The following is an 18693-nucleotide window of genomic DNA, read 5'->3' as shown; positions in this document are numbered from 1 at the left end:
ATTTTTAGTTACCTTGTAACCTCAAGTTTCCAAAATATTCTATAGAAACACCAAATAAACAAAGAATGGTGCTTTGAAACACCCAAGATCTATGTTGATGACTCAGCTATTTTTTACTTCAATGAAATGTAGGATTAATTTCCTACAACTGTCAAATTCAAGGACATATTTTCCCCAACTTTTTTTCGTATGCAAGTGGATGTTACGTACTATGATTTGATGGTATTACACCTATTGGTGTCAAGACATAGGGATTTTCATACTGATTCAAATACTATATTGTTTCTCTGTACTTTTGTCGATTTAAGGGAGAAATTTTCTATTTTCGGTTAACAAAATGCGACTTCCGTTCTCATGTGAAAACTTTGAATACACTGATGCCAAACAAATATGGATTCTGTATATTTCTGCTTGAAATAAGGGAGATAAATTGCAACTTACAGTTTAAAAATTTCCCTTCAGGTTCCATTTGATAGGTCACCTCACACTGATTCCAAAAATATATGGTTCTTGATATTTTTGAATGAAATTACTGCAGGAAATGGATACCTTTGGTTTACTTGCGGCTGACCTATTCAGCATCTCTATATCATATATCTACCAACCTAATGAAAACGTTCCCATAGCTTTACCACGTATAAATATGCATTTATAGCAAAGGTCATGATTTAGAATTTCACTCATTTGAAATAATGGGGAAATAACTCACATATGGAGTCTCCTGAATGCTTCGGTCATAATAAAACGTAACATTCTGAGGATATCACGAGCAATTTGGAAAAATAAGTTTGTTGCTATCTTTTACAGTTGCGAAGGGTTAGTCATAACAAGAAAAACAGTACTTGGGGATATAGCTCATACAAATTCAGTTTAGCGTACATATATTGATATCATACAGTAAATATTCGTGATGTAAATAACATGTATGTAAGCACAGGCACATATGTATAAAAGTGGGAAGATGTGGAATGACGAGACAACTTTCCACAAGAGTTCAAATGACGACGATAAAATTAATAATAATTTAACGTTCGGCCTTCACAAATTGACACATAGCCGATAAAGGAGTAATAGCAGTTACTGAAAGTTAGTTCAAAGCCAATTACAATTAATAGATAAATCATTTTTTCCCAGACTAAAGTATCAAGCAAAACAATGTTGTGTTTTGACGTGGCTGTGTTTAGCGGGTATGTGTTTTTTTAACAGAAAAAGTAAAATAACAGAAATACTGATCTCAAAACGGAAATTCCCTAATGAAATGGCAAAATCAAAAGCTCAAACCCATCAAGCGAATGGATAACGACTGTCATATTCCTGACTTGGTACAGACATTTTTTATGAAGGAAATGGTTGATTAATCCTGGTTTTATCCTTAATGTTTCATGGACTAATTTTATTGATGATAATTTGTTTTATCGTTTTACATGTTATACTTGGTCACACAGCAATAAAGCACAATGACGATAGCTACCTTTACACCAGTTAATAGTGCCTCGGGCCTCTCTTAGTAAAATGTTTATGGAATATTGCATTTTACTGATTTATTTCTTCTGTCCCTTAGTTTTTCTTACCCCTACGTTTAAAACTCCAGCTTTCACCACTGTAATAAAATTGAGAATGGAAATGGGGAACAACCCGACCAAAGAGCAGACAACAACCTTATTTTTGTAGCAGTTCAGTGTTTCTGTTGTTCCGATGTTTTTTCTCTTATGTTTTTCCCTCGTTTTTTTTTACCCGGATTTGTTTCAGTTAAATCGATTGATGACTATTAAACAGCGGTAAACTACTATTGCCATTATTAAATATAAACAAATAATAAAATATAAGTTACGGTAGAAACAACATGTAGCATAACATGATATTGAAGAGAGTCCCCTGTTTTCGGTTCTAAAGACAGTTTACAAAGAATCCAGTAATTTCCGATATAAATTTAGACTGCCAGGTATGGTAAAATGTTTTCAGAACAGAAAATTATCATTAAATTAAAAAGGATTAAATAAAGGCAACTGTTGTATATTGCTGTTCAAAAGTCATAGATCGATTAAGCGAAAACAAATCGGGGTTACAACTTAAAACTGAGGGAATCATAACAACTATCAGAAGAAAAGAACGGAACAACAGAAACACTGAACTGCAACAACAAAAAAAGCCAACATTTATAGAAACGGTCTATTCGATAACAACTGCCATATTCCTAACTTGGTATTGAATTTTATCAACATAGTGATATTGTTGTGACTTATAAGGAATATATTGTATTGTCTTTGGCTAAAATACAATTGGGTCCTCGGAAATACTATGAAACTGTTTACATACGTATTGGTATTAACCATATGTGGATTCTAAAAAACCTTCTGGATAATTTTAAAGCTCGTTTTTTTTCTGAAATTAGTTCTATCAAAACTTTTGATTTTCAACCGTGTATACCACCATTCCCCCATGTGAAATTTAATTTTCAACCGTATATACCACCATTCCCCATGTGAAGTTGAAACATCGTCTAAAAGAAATAATCCACAATGCTCTCCAACATAAAAATGGTAGCATACGCTATAATTTTTTTACTTTGGGATACCATACGGCATATTTTGTTAATAGTGAAGAAAAAGGTAAAACATGCTACGCAGGGGAAACAAATTGTCTGTATTCCTATGGGAACGAACTGTGAATCTCTCCTTGTCGACCTCTTCTTATTTTCATATGAATCGGAGTTCCGTCAGACACTTGTCAAAAACAAGAAGATCAAAGAAGTCAGGTCATTTAATTTCACATTCAGATATATTGATGATGTTCTTTCCTTTAACAATCTACATTTTTCTGATTGGGTTCCATTGATATATCCCCCAGAACTAGAACTTAGGGAAACAACAGACACGGCTTCCTCTGCCTAATTTTTAGACTTATACCTCGGATTTGACATACACGGTCATCTCATTACCAGAATCTATAATAAACGAGACGATTTTAAGTTTGCACTTATCAATATCCCCCATCTTAGTAGCAATATACCAACTTCACCTGCATATGGGACATACATTTCCAAACTTATTCGGATTGCAAGAGCTTGCAGCTCCTACTCTAAATTTGTTAAACGTCAACAGTGTCTCAGCAGACAAGGGGTATGTCAAAGAAAGTCTCATTCTTTTTCTAAAGGTACCAAGATCTTGTTGATAAATATTCCGCATCACAAATAATGCACGATGATCTTGAAGTACAGATTCTGGGTACTGACGTTGTTTACATCTTAATTACGTGTTATAGTATTCTTTTATTTATCTTTATGAATATTACTTTTACTGTTTAGTCTGTTTTGGTGATATCTAGTTTACGTGACTCTGTACTTATACATCCCGTTATTGTGTTATTGTTCTATGATAATTTTTGTATTCTTGTCTTTCATTTTTGCTTATGTGCTTTGTCTATTTACCTTTTGTTGTTTCTTTGATACATACGACTGGGCTCTGTACTAATACATCCCGTCATTGTGTTATTGTGCTATGGTAAATTTTTGTGTTCTTGTTATTCATTTTTGCTAATGTGCTTTGTCTATATGCCTTTTTGTGTTTCTTTGATACATCTGATGTGTCTCTGTACTTGAACATCCATTCATTGTGTTATTGTGCTATGGTTAATTTTTGTATTCTTGTCTTTCATTTTTTGCTAGTGTGCTATGTCTATATGCCTTTTTGTGCTTCTTTGTTACATATTTGTTTGTCTTTATAGTGATTCAGATTATAACACAATGTTGACTGCTGTACCCCTATTTTTGACATTTTTACCTAGTATGTCTGTTTGATTTGTTCACACATTGTTGTCAATATGATGGAATTTTTCGACTGTCATATAAGAGAGAGGTTTAACTAGCAATAAAACCAGGTTCAATCCACCATTATCTACATAAAAAATGCCTGTAACAAGTCAGGAATATGACAGTTGTTATCCATTAGTTTGATATGTTTGACCTTTTGATTTTGCCATTTAATTAGGGACTTTCCGTTTTGAATTTTTCCTCGGAGTTCAGTATTTTTCTGATTTTTCTTTTTTTGCGTTAGTTTTTTTTTTTTTTAATCTATTTTTAAAAAGTTGTTTTTGTTCATATTTTTTATGGTATAACTTTCACCTACAAACCTCATTATAAATTCCATAGAAGATCCAGTTACTATTCTTCAACTTTTGTGAACATCTAATATTCGATATCGGAACCAGTAAGCAGTATTAAATATGGTTATATCATACCTGCTATCTATGCTTACTTATCATACAATTAACATTGATATATATGAGTATTCACATCAATTGTTTATTAAATTACGGAAATCTATTTACGATTCAAAAAAGTAGTTAATGATGTTAAATGAATTGCTATATCATTCGAGTAATTTTACTGAAACAAACACAAAAAGTCCGAGTTCAGAAAAGGAACAAAAAGCTTACTTCATTGGCTATACACTTTTATCATTTATTGTGGATTGGTTATTTTCGTTGGTACCGATTTTCGTGGCGTGAAGAAAATTATATTTTTGTATTTCGTTGTTTTTCCAAACTTCGTTGTACATTAAAATCGTGGTCCTTCTATACCCACAACATTTGATACCCGAAGATAATAATGATTCCACAGAATATCAAATGAAAACTAGATTTGACATCACAAGCAATAGCGGATGTCACCCTTCACCCATTGCCAGTAAGCGGCAGCCATTTCGAAAATTTTAAACAGGGAATGCACATATATGCATGGCTATATATCTTTTTAAAAAATTTCAGAACATTTAGAGCATTTTTTTATCATTTTAAAATTTTTAACATTTTTACAGTTTCCATAGCAACAGTGGCCATTTTGGAAATTCAAAAGTCAGAAGTCTCATCTAGACTTGGCAGTTAACAATCATATTTAGTTTCATCAAGTTTGGAGCATTTTGAAATTTTTAGAATTTTTGACATTTTTGCTGGTTTCCATTGTAACAAAGACCATTTCCAAAATTTAATGACAGATGCCACATTGGTACATGGGAGGGAACATACCATCACAGTTTCAATGGATTTGACCAGCATTCAACGAGAGGAAATGCTACTTTAAGGTTTTTGAAGCATTTTGACCATTTTTGAGACGGTATTTCTCAATTTACCAAATATTGAATAATATTTGTTGAACTATAATAGTTACTAATTGTATGGCAAAATAAGTTACAAAAATATGTTTAATATAAAGGTATCTGTTCACTTAATATCTATAAATCAAATTGTGAAAGGGTTAAAGAAGACATATAATGTCACTGAAGACGGATATTGACTAAATATTCCACAACACAACATCACATCAAAACAAACGAATGTTTAGAAAATTTCAAAGGTAGATGAAATTTTACTAATGCATAGTTTGAGAATTCTACGTCTAGATAATAAAGATGTTCTACAAAATAGGTGATTATCCTTTAATGTAACTATTTTTTTTTATTTCAGTGTTGCTTGTACCAGCATTACTTTACAGACTGATTGCACACATAGTGAAGTTGTGTAGTCTGGAATAGCTTGAGGAATTGATCTCCATTTTTCCTAAATTTGTGAGCTTTTACTGCTACAAAGTTAATATGGATAAGCGTATGAAATATCTATATATGTGGAAATACCTTAAACCATTTATGTATCTCATATTTAAGTGACTAGCTGAACATGAGAAGAGAGAGAAAATAGTTACTGCGACAAAACTTCCCTTAATTTATTCCAAAACACTGTATCCCCAAATTCATCGTTTGGATATTCGATGTAGGAGTGGGATTGAACTAACTCTAAAACCATCATTGGTAAATCTTTTGGCGACATTTGCTCTAGAAATACTAGAAATAATATGTTTTCCTTATTTCTGGAATAAATGGTTTCCACTTTTGCCATGTTGTATTCAAACATACACCAGTAAGAATCCAGATAATTATGTGACATCATAATGACCACTTGTCGGCTGTTGTGAATTGCAGATGTTATGTTTCCAGCAATGTCATTCCCAGGTAGAAAATCTCTTTTATGGATACACAGCTTCAACCCAGCTTTGTGTTCTAGACAAGGCAAAAGTTTGTCATGAACGAAAAATCTATCGTTGTTGTCGTAGGATATAAACGCATCGTACTCATATTGGCTGTCATTGGCGGGGTTTCCCTTATTTTGCACTTGATATTTATTTTTGACCATGTAATACATATATCGCAAGCGCCACCTATTGCGGTAAACTATGCCCCAAATTAAAACAAACAAGAAAACGATCAATGATGCTACTGTGCCAACAATTAATGACGAATACGACGAACATTCCATCTGAAGCTTTTCAAAAACTCTATTCGGTTTCCATAATGATTCTCGATTCCCTTGAGACGTCAGACATGAGGTTTTGTGTTTATTGTGAATCTTGATTTTTGTTGTTGACATCCACTTAATAAATTCTATTGTATCACAACTACATTTTAACGGATTTCCACTTATATCAATGGAAAATTTGTCTTTCATTTTGTACACTTCTTCCAAATGACCACGAGCATTTTTATCTAAACTAGAAATTCTATTGTTAGAAAGGTCTAAATTTGACAACTGTTTCATGTGGTTTATTTGGAAGGTAATATTATCCATCATATTTCCTGCTAATATAATGTCTTTCAAATTCGCCTGAAACTTAAAAAAAATATACGGTAAACTTGGAATCCTATTTTCTGCCAAATTAACGATTTGAAGGGCTGGCATATGCTGCATTATTTCCCCTTCAGTGTCATCGGGAAGTACAAATCCAAGTAGATTATTTTGTATGAGTAATGTTATCACATTCGGAACGCTTTTAAAAAATGCCTTTGAAACATTCGAGCATATATTATTAGACAAATCTAGAAATTGAACATGATCAAATGTAAGAAGTGGGCCTATCCACGAATAGAAAATATTATAACTCAAATCTACATATTCTACTATATTTTCGGAAACTGTATACTGTGGTATTTCATAGCGAAGGAAGCAGTCTTTGTAAAGAACTCTTTTCAGTTTTCGAGGAATTGGCAATACTCTCCAGGCAGCGCTAAATCGGGATATTGTCTCATCGGATGTATGAATTGGCTTACAGAATTTATTACAACATGATTCATCAGGACGCTCGCATTTTTCTTCTCGTTCATTTTCTCTTCGTGAACTAAACAAAAACGACGCATTTACAAATTCAATTTGCATAGTTATAAAATCGAAAACATATTGTCCATACGAAAATTCGTTGTCGGACACAAAAAGTTTTCGAATGGAAGATGGAAGTTGTTGTATAGCTCCGTCTTCTATGAGCTGGATTCTATTGCTATCGCCATGCATTTCTTCTAAGTTTGTATATCTTAAATGCGACAAATGATGTTTCAAAATTTTCGTATTCATTTGAAAAGTTTTGTGAATTTTATTAAATTTCAGAATTTTTATCGAAGTAAATGGAAGGTCAATTGTCACATTTTCTAAACCATCAAACCTTAAACATGTATTAAAAGAAATGTCTAGAGTTGATAAATTTCGCATAAAGCTGAATGAACCATTGTGAACGTAATTCACCTTACAAGCAGAAATATCTAATCCATATATTTTCGGTACAGATCTAAAAGTATCCGGTTTAACGGTGTGGATGTGACAGTGCCCAGATGATCCAGAGACGTCAAGAATTTCTAAATGAGACATTTCAGGGAGGTTTTCTTCAGACGAATTGTAATCAATCTTCAATGTAAGCAAAGATTGGGGAAATATAACGTTGTTATTGCTCCAGCTAATATTGTTTTTCTTAACATCTAGATATGATAGTCTTTGTAAATATGAAAAAGCATCTTTCGTTGTTTTTGTAAGGTTGTTATTGTTCATATCTAGCTTTCTAACTCTTTTCAGCCCATAAAACATTTCTTTCTTGAGAGTGTGTAATTTATTTAGTGAGAGGTTTATTTCAGTTAGAATATCGTTGTCTTTAAAATGATGTTCTGGTATGTTATCTATATCGTTGTTACTTAGATCAACACTGCTAACATTTCTTGGTAGTTTGGGTATATTCTTTAGTTTTGAGTGTGAACAATCAACCTCTACATATTTCGTTCCAGAAGTTTTACATCGACATTTATGGTTAACGCTACATTTGGTTTTCAAATGACCATTAACTCCCATCGTCAAAACAAAACACACAAGGAAACGGAACAGCTGTGTGATTACCATATTCCTGAAATAAAAGTTTATAATGTAAATTTTAAGAAGAGGAAGGAAATTTAGATTTCACGCTAGGGCCACTTTGAAAAGGTCCTTCAATTCTAAATCATATTTACAAATAGTTCTGCTTTAATTGTGTTCTTCTGTGATTGTAACAATGTTAATGGATTTCGGGATATACAAAAAAAAACTGTATTTACTATTTTCCAAATTTCTAAATTTGTTTAAATAAAATTGAGAATGGAAACGGGAATGTATCAAAGAGACAACAACCCGACAAAAGATCAGAAAACAGCCCAAGGCCACCAATGTGTCTTCAATACAGCGAGGAAATCCTGCACACGGAGGTGGGCTTCAGCTGGCCCCTAAACAAAAATGTATACTAGATCAGTGAAAATGGACGTCACACAAAACTCCGATACATATAAATGAACCACGATTAAAACATCATACAAGACTAACAAAGGCCAGAGGTTCCTGACTTGGGACAGGCGCAAAAATGCAGCGCTTAGAATAGGTAACAGAAGAAACTAAGCAAAATTACATTGATTAACATAAATTAACAAAAGACTACTAACAGTTATTGACATGCCAGCTCCAGACCTCAATTAAACTGATTGAAAGATTATGTCTTCATCATTTGAAAATCAAGCACAATCCCTCCCGTTAGGGGTTAAGTATCATACCATCATAAAATATACGAGAAGAACATAACCCGTATTATGCCAATAACTTGTTTTAGAATAAATGTGTTATTTCCGATGCAAAGACCCTATGAGTGAATCAATATTAATTCCAAAAATTGCCATCTTTAATGATCTGACAACAGTATCGGAACTATGACATATGTTCTATTGAAATAATTAAGAACGTCTTCACATAACGAAATCTTTATCTAAACTACATAAGATCACAATATCGTCGCTAAATAGCGACGTCGAATATATTATAAGTTATCTACGTTCATATCCGTAGATATGGATATTTTAACACCCTGAAGTATCCAAGTACACCCTGAGGCGAAGCCGAAGAGTGTACAGGGTACTGAAGGGTGTTAGAATATCCATATCTACGGATATGAACGTAGATAACGAATTTATCCCCGGTCTTAGTCCAAATCTTGCGATTTTTAGAGAAATTTAACCACAAAATGTAACGTGAAAGCAACGTTTTTTTCATTTTTTAAAAATCTTTTATTGAAATTTTGGAATTTGACATATTTTTAACGGGGTGTAGGGTACTACCTTTGGTAGAACCCTACAGGTAGTCAAATATAAGACGTTTTTAATCCAGATACAGAGAAACGGGAATGGGTCGAATTTGGCGCTCAATGTTGTGAGTGTTACATCATAGACGATGTGACGTCATTTGCATAGCTAGGTCAGTAGTCCCATTCATTGATAATGTGGCAGCCAAGTAATGCATTTACTAAAATGAGTACAAATGATCGACATAATAAGATAAAATCGTTAATTCATTAAATATTTAATTACAGACATCATGGGTAATCTACAAAATTCGATATTTCACAAGGAACAACCATGGAAAAAAGGAAAACGCGCGTGATGTTCCCCGTTATAATGGGTAGCAACGTCCGGGTATATGGGTTAGCAACACCCAGGGGCTATGGGTTTTGTAACGACGTGCGTTAACCAATCAAAATCCTAGAAATATACTAAGCCGGGGATAATGTTACGTAATACCCGCGCTAAACGACGTTAAGACGTTTACCAATTATAAGAAAATGTCTATAATAAAGGAAAGTAATTTACATTATTCTGCGGCCCTCAAAATGAGTTTACTGTTCATATTTATATTTCAAGTTCCACATTGTTCTCTGCGAACTGTCCATGATAAAAACTAAAGAACCGATGTTCACATGTGTATTGATTTTTCCTGTTACACGGTGATTCTCTTTCAGTGTGGTAAGGTATTCAGTTCTCAACAGTTTACAAAAAATGTTCAATTAAAGTAAGTTTCCGTTATAATAATTAATTTGCTTCTGATGATGCTATCATATTATCCTACGTGTTTATAAGGTTCTCCGGCGACATTCTCCTCTTTGATAATTTCTCCATACAGTTTCAACAATTCGGGTTCTTTAGCGAGACGATTAATAACACTAGAAGTTCTTTTCCGTGCTATCATTTCGTTGCTAGGCAACTCCTGGTGGTCAGTTTTCCATGGAAATTTACAATGTATTTGTTCCTTTCGAGATGAATACTGGATTCTTGATATTTGATCAGTTCGTCTTGTGCAGATTTCCTGGTAATACCACATGTACAGTTCTCTTCCGTTCCACTGGACTCAATTTCCCAAAACTTGTGTATTTCACATTCTTCATTTCTGTGTGGGGTTAAAATGTTCATCATTGATGAAGATGACGGAGTGTAAGTTTCTGATGGATTTCGATGTATATGCCCAGATAACAGGTACCCGACTTTTGATTTTACTGCTGTCGGTCGCGGTCTTCGAATAACATTGTCCCAAAAATAATCAGTGCCGATTAAGATTGAAACTTCAAAATCCTCGTCGAGTAAGATATTTGCTTGACTAAAATGGTTTTCGTCGGACGAGACTGTAACTATTGCTGTTTTCAAAAGTACCAGAGCTCTTACTGGTGTCGCTAATGAGTGCATGTTCGCTACCGTTAGATTGCTGTGTGACGTCGTTTACCGCAATTTTTACGTGTTTTCATAGAGTTGCAGTTTGCAACTCTATTACTTCCTAAACAATTAAAACACAGCTGTTTCTCCGTAATTGTGCGCTTTCTGTCATCGATTCTTTTTCCTTTCATACATACAGATGGGTCGTGAATGTCGTAACAATATATACAGGGTTTGTTATTAAAATTTCTGTAACATAAATCGTAGTTTCGTTTTGTACTTACTGTAAATTCCGACGTAGGTGTTAATTCTGACTCTTATTCGTAACAATTGACTGACTGGCTTCTTGGATTGTAATCTCATGTTGAATTGCGTTTCGTGGCAACCGTAAATTCCATCTGTCATTCTCATTAAAGCGTACCACATTTTGTTGGATGTTTCCGGGAATTTTTATTTAAGATTATTGGTACTAGAAGGCTCCCGTACGATTCATGCGTTTGTCCCATTCCCTCAAGACCTCGAATATAATTCTCCATGCTGTCGTATAAGTTCTTTAGCTCTCTAATATTTGCGGATGGACTGAGTAGACTTATAAGTCTTTGCATATAGGCATTCACAATTTTGTAGGGTTGACCAAATATCTGTTTCAATACATGTAGGGCTTGCGCGTAATTTGTGTTTGTAGTTTGTAGTCCTGAGATGCACTGGCTTGCTTCTCCATACAATTGAGACTTTAAATAGTTAAACTTCTGGACATCATTTAAGGACAAATTTTCATGAACTGCTGCACAAAAGGAATCCCAAAATGGTACATACTGGAGTTTGAAAATGTAGATGCTGAATGATTCGCTCACGTGAAACTTAATCGAGTCGGGTTTGTTTGGTTGTTTGAAAGTGTGAATTCTGTGGGATGTAGGTTTAATTGGGGTTCACACGTACATGTTGTGTTATTTTCTTCCCGGATAATTCTTGCTAATTTTGTTAAGGTAATTTGAATGACAAATCCATACCTGTCGGCTTTTTCTATCTCTTCTTGTATATCTTCTTATAAAATCTCCTCCACAATTTTATCGTTGAGTTCCGAGATAATTGTTCCCTTCTGTATCATTTATCTGATTGTCATAAGTTATTCAGAGAGTATTCCTGTAATAACTCCTCGAAATTTGCGCTCACTCGCTTTAGTAATTTTGTTACTGCCCGCGATGTCCAGCTCGAATAGCTTTGAGTTTTGAACTCATTGTTCTTTTTGTCACGGCACCAATATGACATATATTCTATTGAAATAATGAAAAACGTCTTCAGATAACGAAATCTTTATCTAAACTACATAAATCACAATATCGTCGCTAAGTAGCGACGTCGAATATACTGTTACGTAATAACCGCGCTAAACGACGTTAAGACGTGTACCAATTATAAGAAAATGTCTTTAATAAAAGAAAATAATTTACAACAGTAACTATATCCCTTCTGAATAAGTCTGTTTAAAGGTTTGACTAGCTTTTGAAGGTGAATGACGACATTTTTGTGATTTGTATAGAATATTACCATTAAATATGGGATGTGAAATACCTGAACGTATAAGATGTATGCACGTTAATTTATATTTACGAATTATGTCCGTGCACCGATGATAAAATTTATTAAATGTTTTGACAAGTTTGTGATATCGAAAACCTTGGTGTAATAATTTTTCAGTAATACAAAGATTTCTTTCGTTAAAATCAAATACGTTTACCGTAAGATATGTTTTCTTGTGAAAAACTGCTTTTCTATATGAAAGTGTGTTAATCTTAATAATAAATATGTGAGACTAAAATCGACGTCCGCCTCTAATCGACGTCTGTTCCTCAAATCGACGTCCAAATCTGACGTCACGATAATAGTCTATACAATAGCATCAAAATCGACGGCCAATTTTATATCTAATAGACGTCTTTTTTGTTGTTCTCGAATCGACGTCCAATTTTTGGCTTCTTTAATCGACGTCCGTTTTGTGGACTTATCGCAGTGAAATCACAATTTTATTAAAGGGTGGGTTGAACCTTAAACTTAAAAAGTTGTTAAAAAATATGAGTCCAAATCATAATACTTTTCAAAAATTGGCTGTACGTTATTGTTCTTTCTATTGTTTGAGTCTGTATACTGCCCTCTAGATGTCTTTTGATTATCTTAGTTTTTGGGTTGTTGTCTCATTGTCGTACAATGTATACCCATATGTCAATTTATTTATATGAATAAGAAAGGAAAGCGACAACGTAGGTCGAGAATATGAACGTCTTTCACCAAAAAATTAATATGCATGTACATGTAATAGTAATAGGATTTTGGTGATTGCCTTATTGTCATTTTCTAATGTTTGTCCTTTTATTTTGATAACAATATAAGAAAAACAGTTATAGTTTCTGTAAGCTATTTCACAAAAAGACAAAACGATACAGATAATATAAACAAACTAAGATCAATTTAAAAATAAATGATTCAATAAATTTAGACATCGCGATGACAGTCTCCTCATCGATCGGACATCGTTTTTGTGATTGATTGGACGTCGATTAGAGAGTTAAAATATTGGACAATGATTTTAGAACGTGAAGTCAGATTTGGACGTCGATTTGAGGAACGGACGTCGATTAGAGACCGGACGTCGATCTGAGTCTAACAAATGTATTCCATTCATTTGAAAGGCAGTCATGATTTTCGACCCGCTGAACTAAATTACGTCGTATTTATAAAAAAATGTAATTACATATATATGCTTCAAAGTGTCCAAAACATATTAAGATTTCGAATTTTTGGTAATTTTAACTATCTAAAAAAAAACAAGGACAATATTAAATCAATCCGAAATTCAGTCGGAAAATAGTTTGTTTGTCTTTCATAACAATTTCCTATTATTGTTTATTACGTTTTTCGATACCAGTTTTACAAAAATATATTCGATATTTAATTATTTATTGTGGTATCAAAATTGTTTTCAAAGTAAGATGTTTATTGCTTTGTACATCAATCAGGCCATTAGTTTTCTCGTTTTAATCGTTTTACATTTGTCATTTCGGGACTTTGGAATTTGTGAAATTGCTCCAAATCGTGACCGTGTGACTCGCATCTTCTTAAAAATGATTCTAGTCACAACACTCTTTAAAGTGTCTTTAAATTTATGAATATATTCTGGCTGAGAAAATACATTTAAAATAGTTTTCAGTAATCTCTGTTCATATACACGCGTCTGGTGTACTAAACTAGCGACTCGGTATCTTTTATGGGTTTTTATAATCTTTCCGTCCCGGTTGTATTTTGTAAAAGCTTAACAAGAACATTATATACCGACCTGCGAAAAATAGCTGAGAATCAAACACTCGTAACAATAAAGGTTTTCTAAATTCAATCTACTTCCTATTCAGCAGAGCCGTCAATTCAAGAAGGCCTGGTAGAAATCACAATCGAGCGGAGATTTAAACATAAAACAAATAAATAACCAAGAATCAAGTCTTTGGCAAATTGTTCATCAGGAATGATCGGTAAAAAAATGTTTAGGAAACTAAATAAATACATTTTGTACTTATAATTTTCTACCGTTTACTGTTGACTAACATCCCCAATAAATACTAAATGCTTACTCCAAAATGAGAGATAAAAATACCACCCAATACAGTAATGATCGATGAAGTTTAAAATATCCTTTATTGGAGAAAGCTCAGGTATGACAGCTATGACTTCTTAGGGCGTTTACGTGTATATACTGAACCGCAAAACAAACGGCACAATAAATCAGGGTATCACAGAAATTTATTTAAGTGTACAATCTTTCAACAAACACATTTAACATCAATTTAGGCATATCAATTACAGTCTATGATATATGAAAAATGTTTTTGAATGTTAAAACTACAAACTCATTAGAGAGTCGGTTAATCTATTTGCTCAAAAGCCAATAAAAGGTATTACCCCCGGCGATGATGACATAGACGCACTTCATACGCATGGAATGTATTAAACGGTTGATGAATGTCATTTTAATAACAGCCCACATTCTCAAGAAATACGTCTTTAGTTCACCTGCAGTTTTTGGTCGTGGTTGTTCTCCATTCTGCATTCTTTAGATTCCTCCCATTGATGTTCAAACAATTCAAATCTGGACTTAGGCCAAGCAATGATAGCAATGTTATCGTTATGCAATACGTTTATTGTGGCTCTAGTGTGCCCGTTCGCTGTCATGCATGTTGTTGTGCATTTGAGGTTGCTCATTTAAATCGAATTTATATGTGCTGCTAAAGGATGTTTCTTTCATGATGTCGCGTCGTTACCCTTAAGTTCTCACTGCACGGAATGATGCTGTTTGTATTGTACTCACAGTCATGTTAACTTGTATAATGCAACTGCAGTTAATGCGTTTGCTATGGGATCGTTGTCTTGCATTAGGGTGTCAAATAGCCTGTTCCCGTTGTTGTGGGCTTAGTCGTGGCAAAATCAATGAAGACGGTCAGAATAAATTTCCATATTTTAAGTGCTCTTGTTTTAACACCAAGAAAAAGTGTGTTTCAGTTTTATTTCTTTTTGATGTAGAGCGTGCCCCACTTTGCACGAAACATTGGATGTTAATGAGTTCCTCACGTTATTCATTCATACACATATGTAAATGTGACATTAAATTTTAGTGTCATATTACATATTTTCTTTCGTCCCCGAGGATATCAGCAGCCAAGTATGACACACTATTCATTTGTTGATTTTCTTTAACTTGACTGTTTATAAAATTCGTATTCAAAACAATAGGTTTTTGTTCCCCAGGCATAGATTGATTTCACTGTATTAGGTAAATCCTTTCGTTATTTTCGGTGTTTAATGCTTTTTAAGTTTGTATTTGATTTGGTCTTCTAATTGATTTGATTCTATCGCCATGAATAAGTCTAATCGAACACGAACACGTGTCTGGCGCACAAAATTATGGGCCTGGTATCATTGATTAGTTTTAATATATCCAATTGATAATCAGGTAGATTTACATCCATATTTAACAATTTATCATCGTAATACAAACGCGACGTTTCTTTATATATTTAAAGTGAACCTATCCAACTTTATCATGGTTATATATAGCATACGCTTTAAAATCAATATTTTAAAAGGTAACTGAACATCAAATAGCTCCAGACAAGTTTTATATTAATTTATGAAAATTGCCTGAAGTTTAAAAGTTTATCATTTCAAAAAACATCATTTTTCTGTTCAACGTTATTGTCAAGGCAAGGCAAGAGCGGGTTCAAACGGAAAGGCCCCGTTGTTGATGATTTGTCGTCGTCGTGACCAATGCTTTATCATATTATACTTTTCCGTCTTTCATATTACTATGAAGAGTACAAAAAAAAAGAGGAGAGGACAAAATGTTTTTGATAGCTACAATAAGGCTAACACAGAGTTGGTACAAGATTAACCCCAAATGTTGATGAACAACCATAACACGAAAAAGGTTAAAAACTAACACGCGTACGATACCAATAGTGTAGTAGAGCAGTAGGACTATATTTGTATATTGTACATTTATTAACCTTGTGCATTCCTGGTGCAGGTAGGTTCTGAGGCTCGATTCGGACACAATGGGTTTTACCGTCTTGTTTCTATTTTCTTTATCCTTGTATTTATATTTACTTAATGTTTACCTTTTATTGTTGGCGTCTTTGTTAGATTTATACAGTATTTGATTGAATTTTGTAGTCAGTTGTGTTGTGCATATGATGTATGTTTACATAGTACTGGATGCTGGATCTCAATTATTGTCACATTAACCTATTATGTCTGGGTTGCTCACCCATTTTTTGTCAGTATAACGGAACTATGAACAACTGTTACAAGTACAAGTGGTAGGTTAAGCTAGCTATAAAACCAAGTTTAACCCACCATTTTCATACTTTTTTGTAGGGGGCAATGCACAAGAATAATCAGATGGTTACATCCCCGAGGGTAAAAACTGATATTCTTATATTTCTTCTTTCGCTTTGGCACCGCCTCGGTGGTCTCGTGATAGCGTGTTCACCTCGAGTGCGGGAGGTCGTGGGTTTGAAGCCCGGCCGGGTCAAACCAAAGACTGTAAAATTGGTATTTGCTGATTCTCCGCTAAGCACGCGGCATTAAGGAGTTAGAGCAAAGACTGGTCGGCTCGGAGTCAGAATAATGTGTTTGGATAGGGTGACATGTCTTCCTTCGGACTGTTACCTTGTAAACTAGCACGTTAACAATTCGGCTTAGCGTGTCGGTCTAGAACAAAGCAGGGATAATTTTCATATTACATTAACATGTTCTCGTCCTGAATATGCATATCATCATCTCTTACTATAACAACACTTAATAAATTTCCGTTTGTCGAAGCGTTTTTCTGGGTTTATCGTATATGTCTCTTATACTTTTTTGAGGTTGAAAACTTGGAAGCAATATGTTTGGTGTAGGTATATGAAATGACAGGTGTAGCTTTATCTTTGGAGTAATCGGGTATTTTTTTCACCAAAGATTTTGTTGGAAAATGTGGCTAATTCGGATGGCATACAAACCCTTATAAGCACATTCTACATGAAAAAACTACGTTTTGTTTTATCTTATTCGGTACATAGGCGGATCCAGGGGGAGGGGGGCTGGTGACCCCCCCCCCCCCCCTCTTTCGTGGGTAAAATTTGGTTGATTATATAGGGAATCACTGAAGCATGACTGGAGCGGGCCCCCCTTAGGTCAGTCAGCTCCCCCCCCCCCCCCCCCCCCACCTTATGAAAAGTTCTGGATCTACCACTGTGGAAGTAGTTGTTACTAGTTTGAATAGTTTATGGTTAGCAATATCCCTAATGGTTGCAACCAATCTGTACTTTGTATCAATTACGGAAGTGAATTGGGCCTCTTGAAATTATGAATATAACTTAGATAATTGTATGGAAAAAACTGATCTGGAATATAGTGAATTCCTAAAGGTTTATGAAAAGAGGATGAAAAAACATCTATAAAATTAGTACAGTATCAGTATTTCAGAGACAACAAAGAAAATTACATATACAAGAAGGACAGTGCTAAATAATGCCACATTTGATTGAACCAAAACTATATCAATAATTATATGTCATTCGTACCTACTAACAATTTACTTTGAAGTCAATTCGACGACACACTGGTATAGTTAACAATGTCAAAATTAACACACTCACAAGGAATGGTCTTGGAAAAAGATATACTTGTTAAATTTTCAATATTATAATTTTCGCAGAAGGAAAGAATTAAATAGACATATCACTCGAAAAAATTATTGAAGGCATATCGTTTAAGTTTCGCTTTGTTGCTGGTCTCAAATTGTTTCTTCTTTTTTACGTTGATATGCCAGTGTTCTGTGTAATGCGTTAGAAATAAAATATTTCAGATTTGTTTTAAAGAAATCATGCTGGACAGCTGTAAAGATGTTTTAATTATTTGTTGTACAAAGTTGAATTGGTACCTACTTCCAACTAAAGTATAGAATCGCTATGGTTTGCTTATTATAGAAAAAATTACAATTCGTTATTCTAAACTGCACTTACCTCGTCAAAGTATTAATAAATCAAAATAATTTTAAAAAATTAACGTAAAGAAACTGTTGTTCAAGTCGAAAGTCTCGTTTTATCAAACTATGTGCATCGACCCCAATTAAACTTCCTCCTTCGATATACAAAGATCGCTTAAATGTACGTTTAAAATGTCAAATTCGAATGCAAAACAGTTCAATTTAATTTTGAATACAGGAATTAGTTCAAGTTGAATATGAACAGCTGAACATTTTTGAAATTAATAAAAATCAATTTTCTTTAATACTCAAATCTGTTTGATGAGTTTGAAATACATTTACTTATAATCGAACCTAATAAAAACCAAAATCCTTATTTTT

At 33.8% G+C, this 18693-nt stretch overlaps 1 protein-coding gene across 1 annotated transcript; it reads right to left on the bottom strand.

Annotated features, from left to right (window-relative positions):
* Positions 1-4280: 4280 nt before the first annotated feature.
* On the bottom strand, positions 4281-18474 carry LOC127714856 (toll-like receptor 4). Its single transcript, XM_052220889.1, has 2 exons — positions 18350-18474; positions 4281-8206 (listed from the first exon to the last, which is right to left on the bottom strand). The coding sequence occupies exon 2, from the start codon at positions 8200-8202 to the stop codon at positions 5692-5694; it is 2511 nt and encodes an 836-aa protein (XP_052076849.1). The 5' UTR covers positions 8203-8206; positions 18350-18474; the 3' UTR covers positions 4281-5691.
* Between the last annotated feature and the right edge of the window lie 219 nt (positions 18475-18693).

Source organism: Mytilus californianus, unplaced genomic scaffold (genome assembly GCF_021869535.1).
Source record: "Mytilus californianus isolate M0D057914Y unplaced genomic scaffold, xbMytCali1.0.p SCAF_9, whole genome shotgun sequence".
In the NCBI taxonomy this organism is placed as follows: domain Eukaryota; kingdom Metazoa; phylum Mollusca; class Bivalvia; order Mytilida; family Mytilidae; genus Mytilus; species Mytilus californianus.
This window is presented reverse-complemented; position numbering and strand designations above follow the sequence as displayed.

Coding starts and splice junctions, on each gene's coding strand:
- LOC127714856 (XM_052220889.1), bottom strand. CDS start 8,202: ATGGTAATCACACAGCTGTTCCGTTTCCTTGTGTGTTTTGTTTTGACG.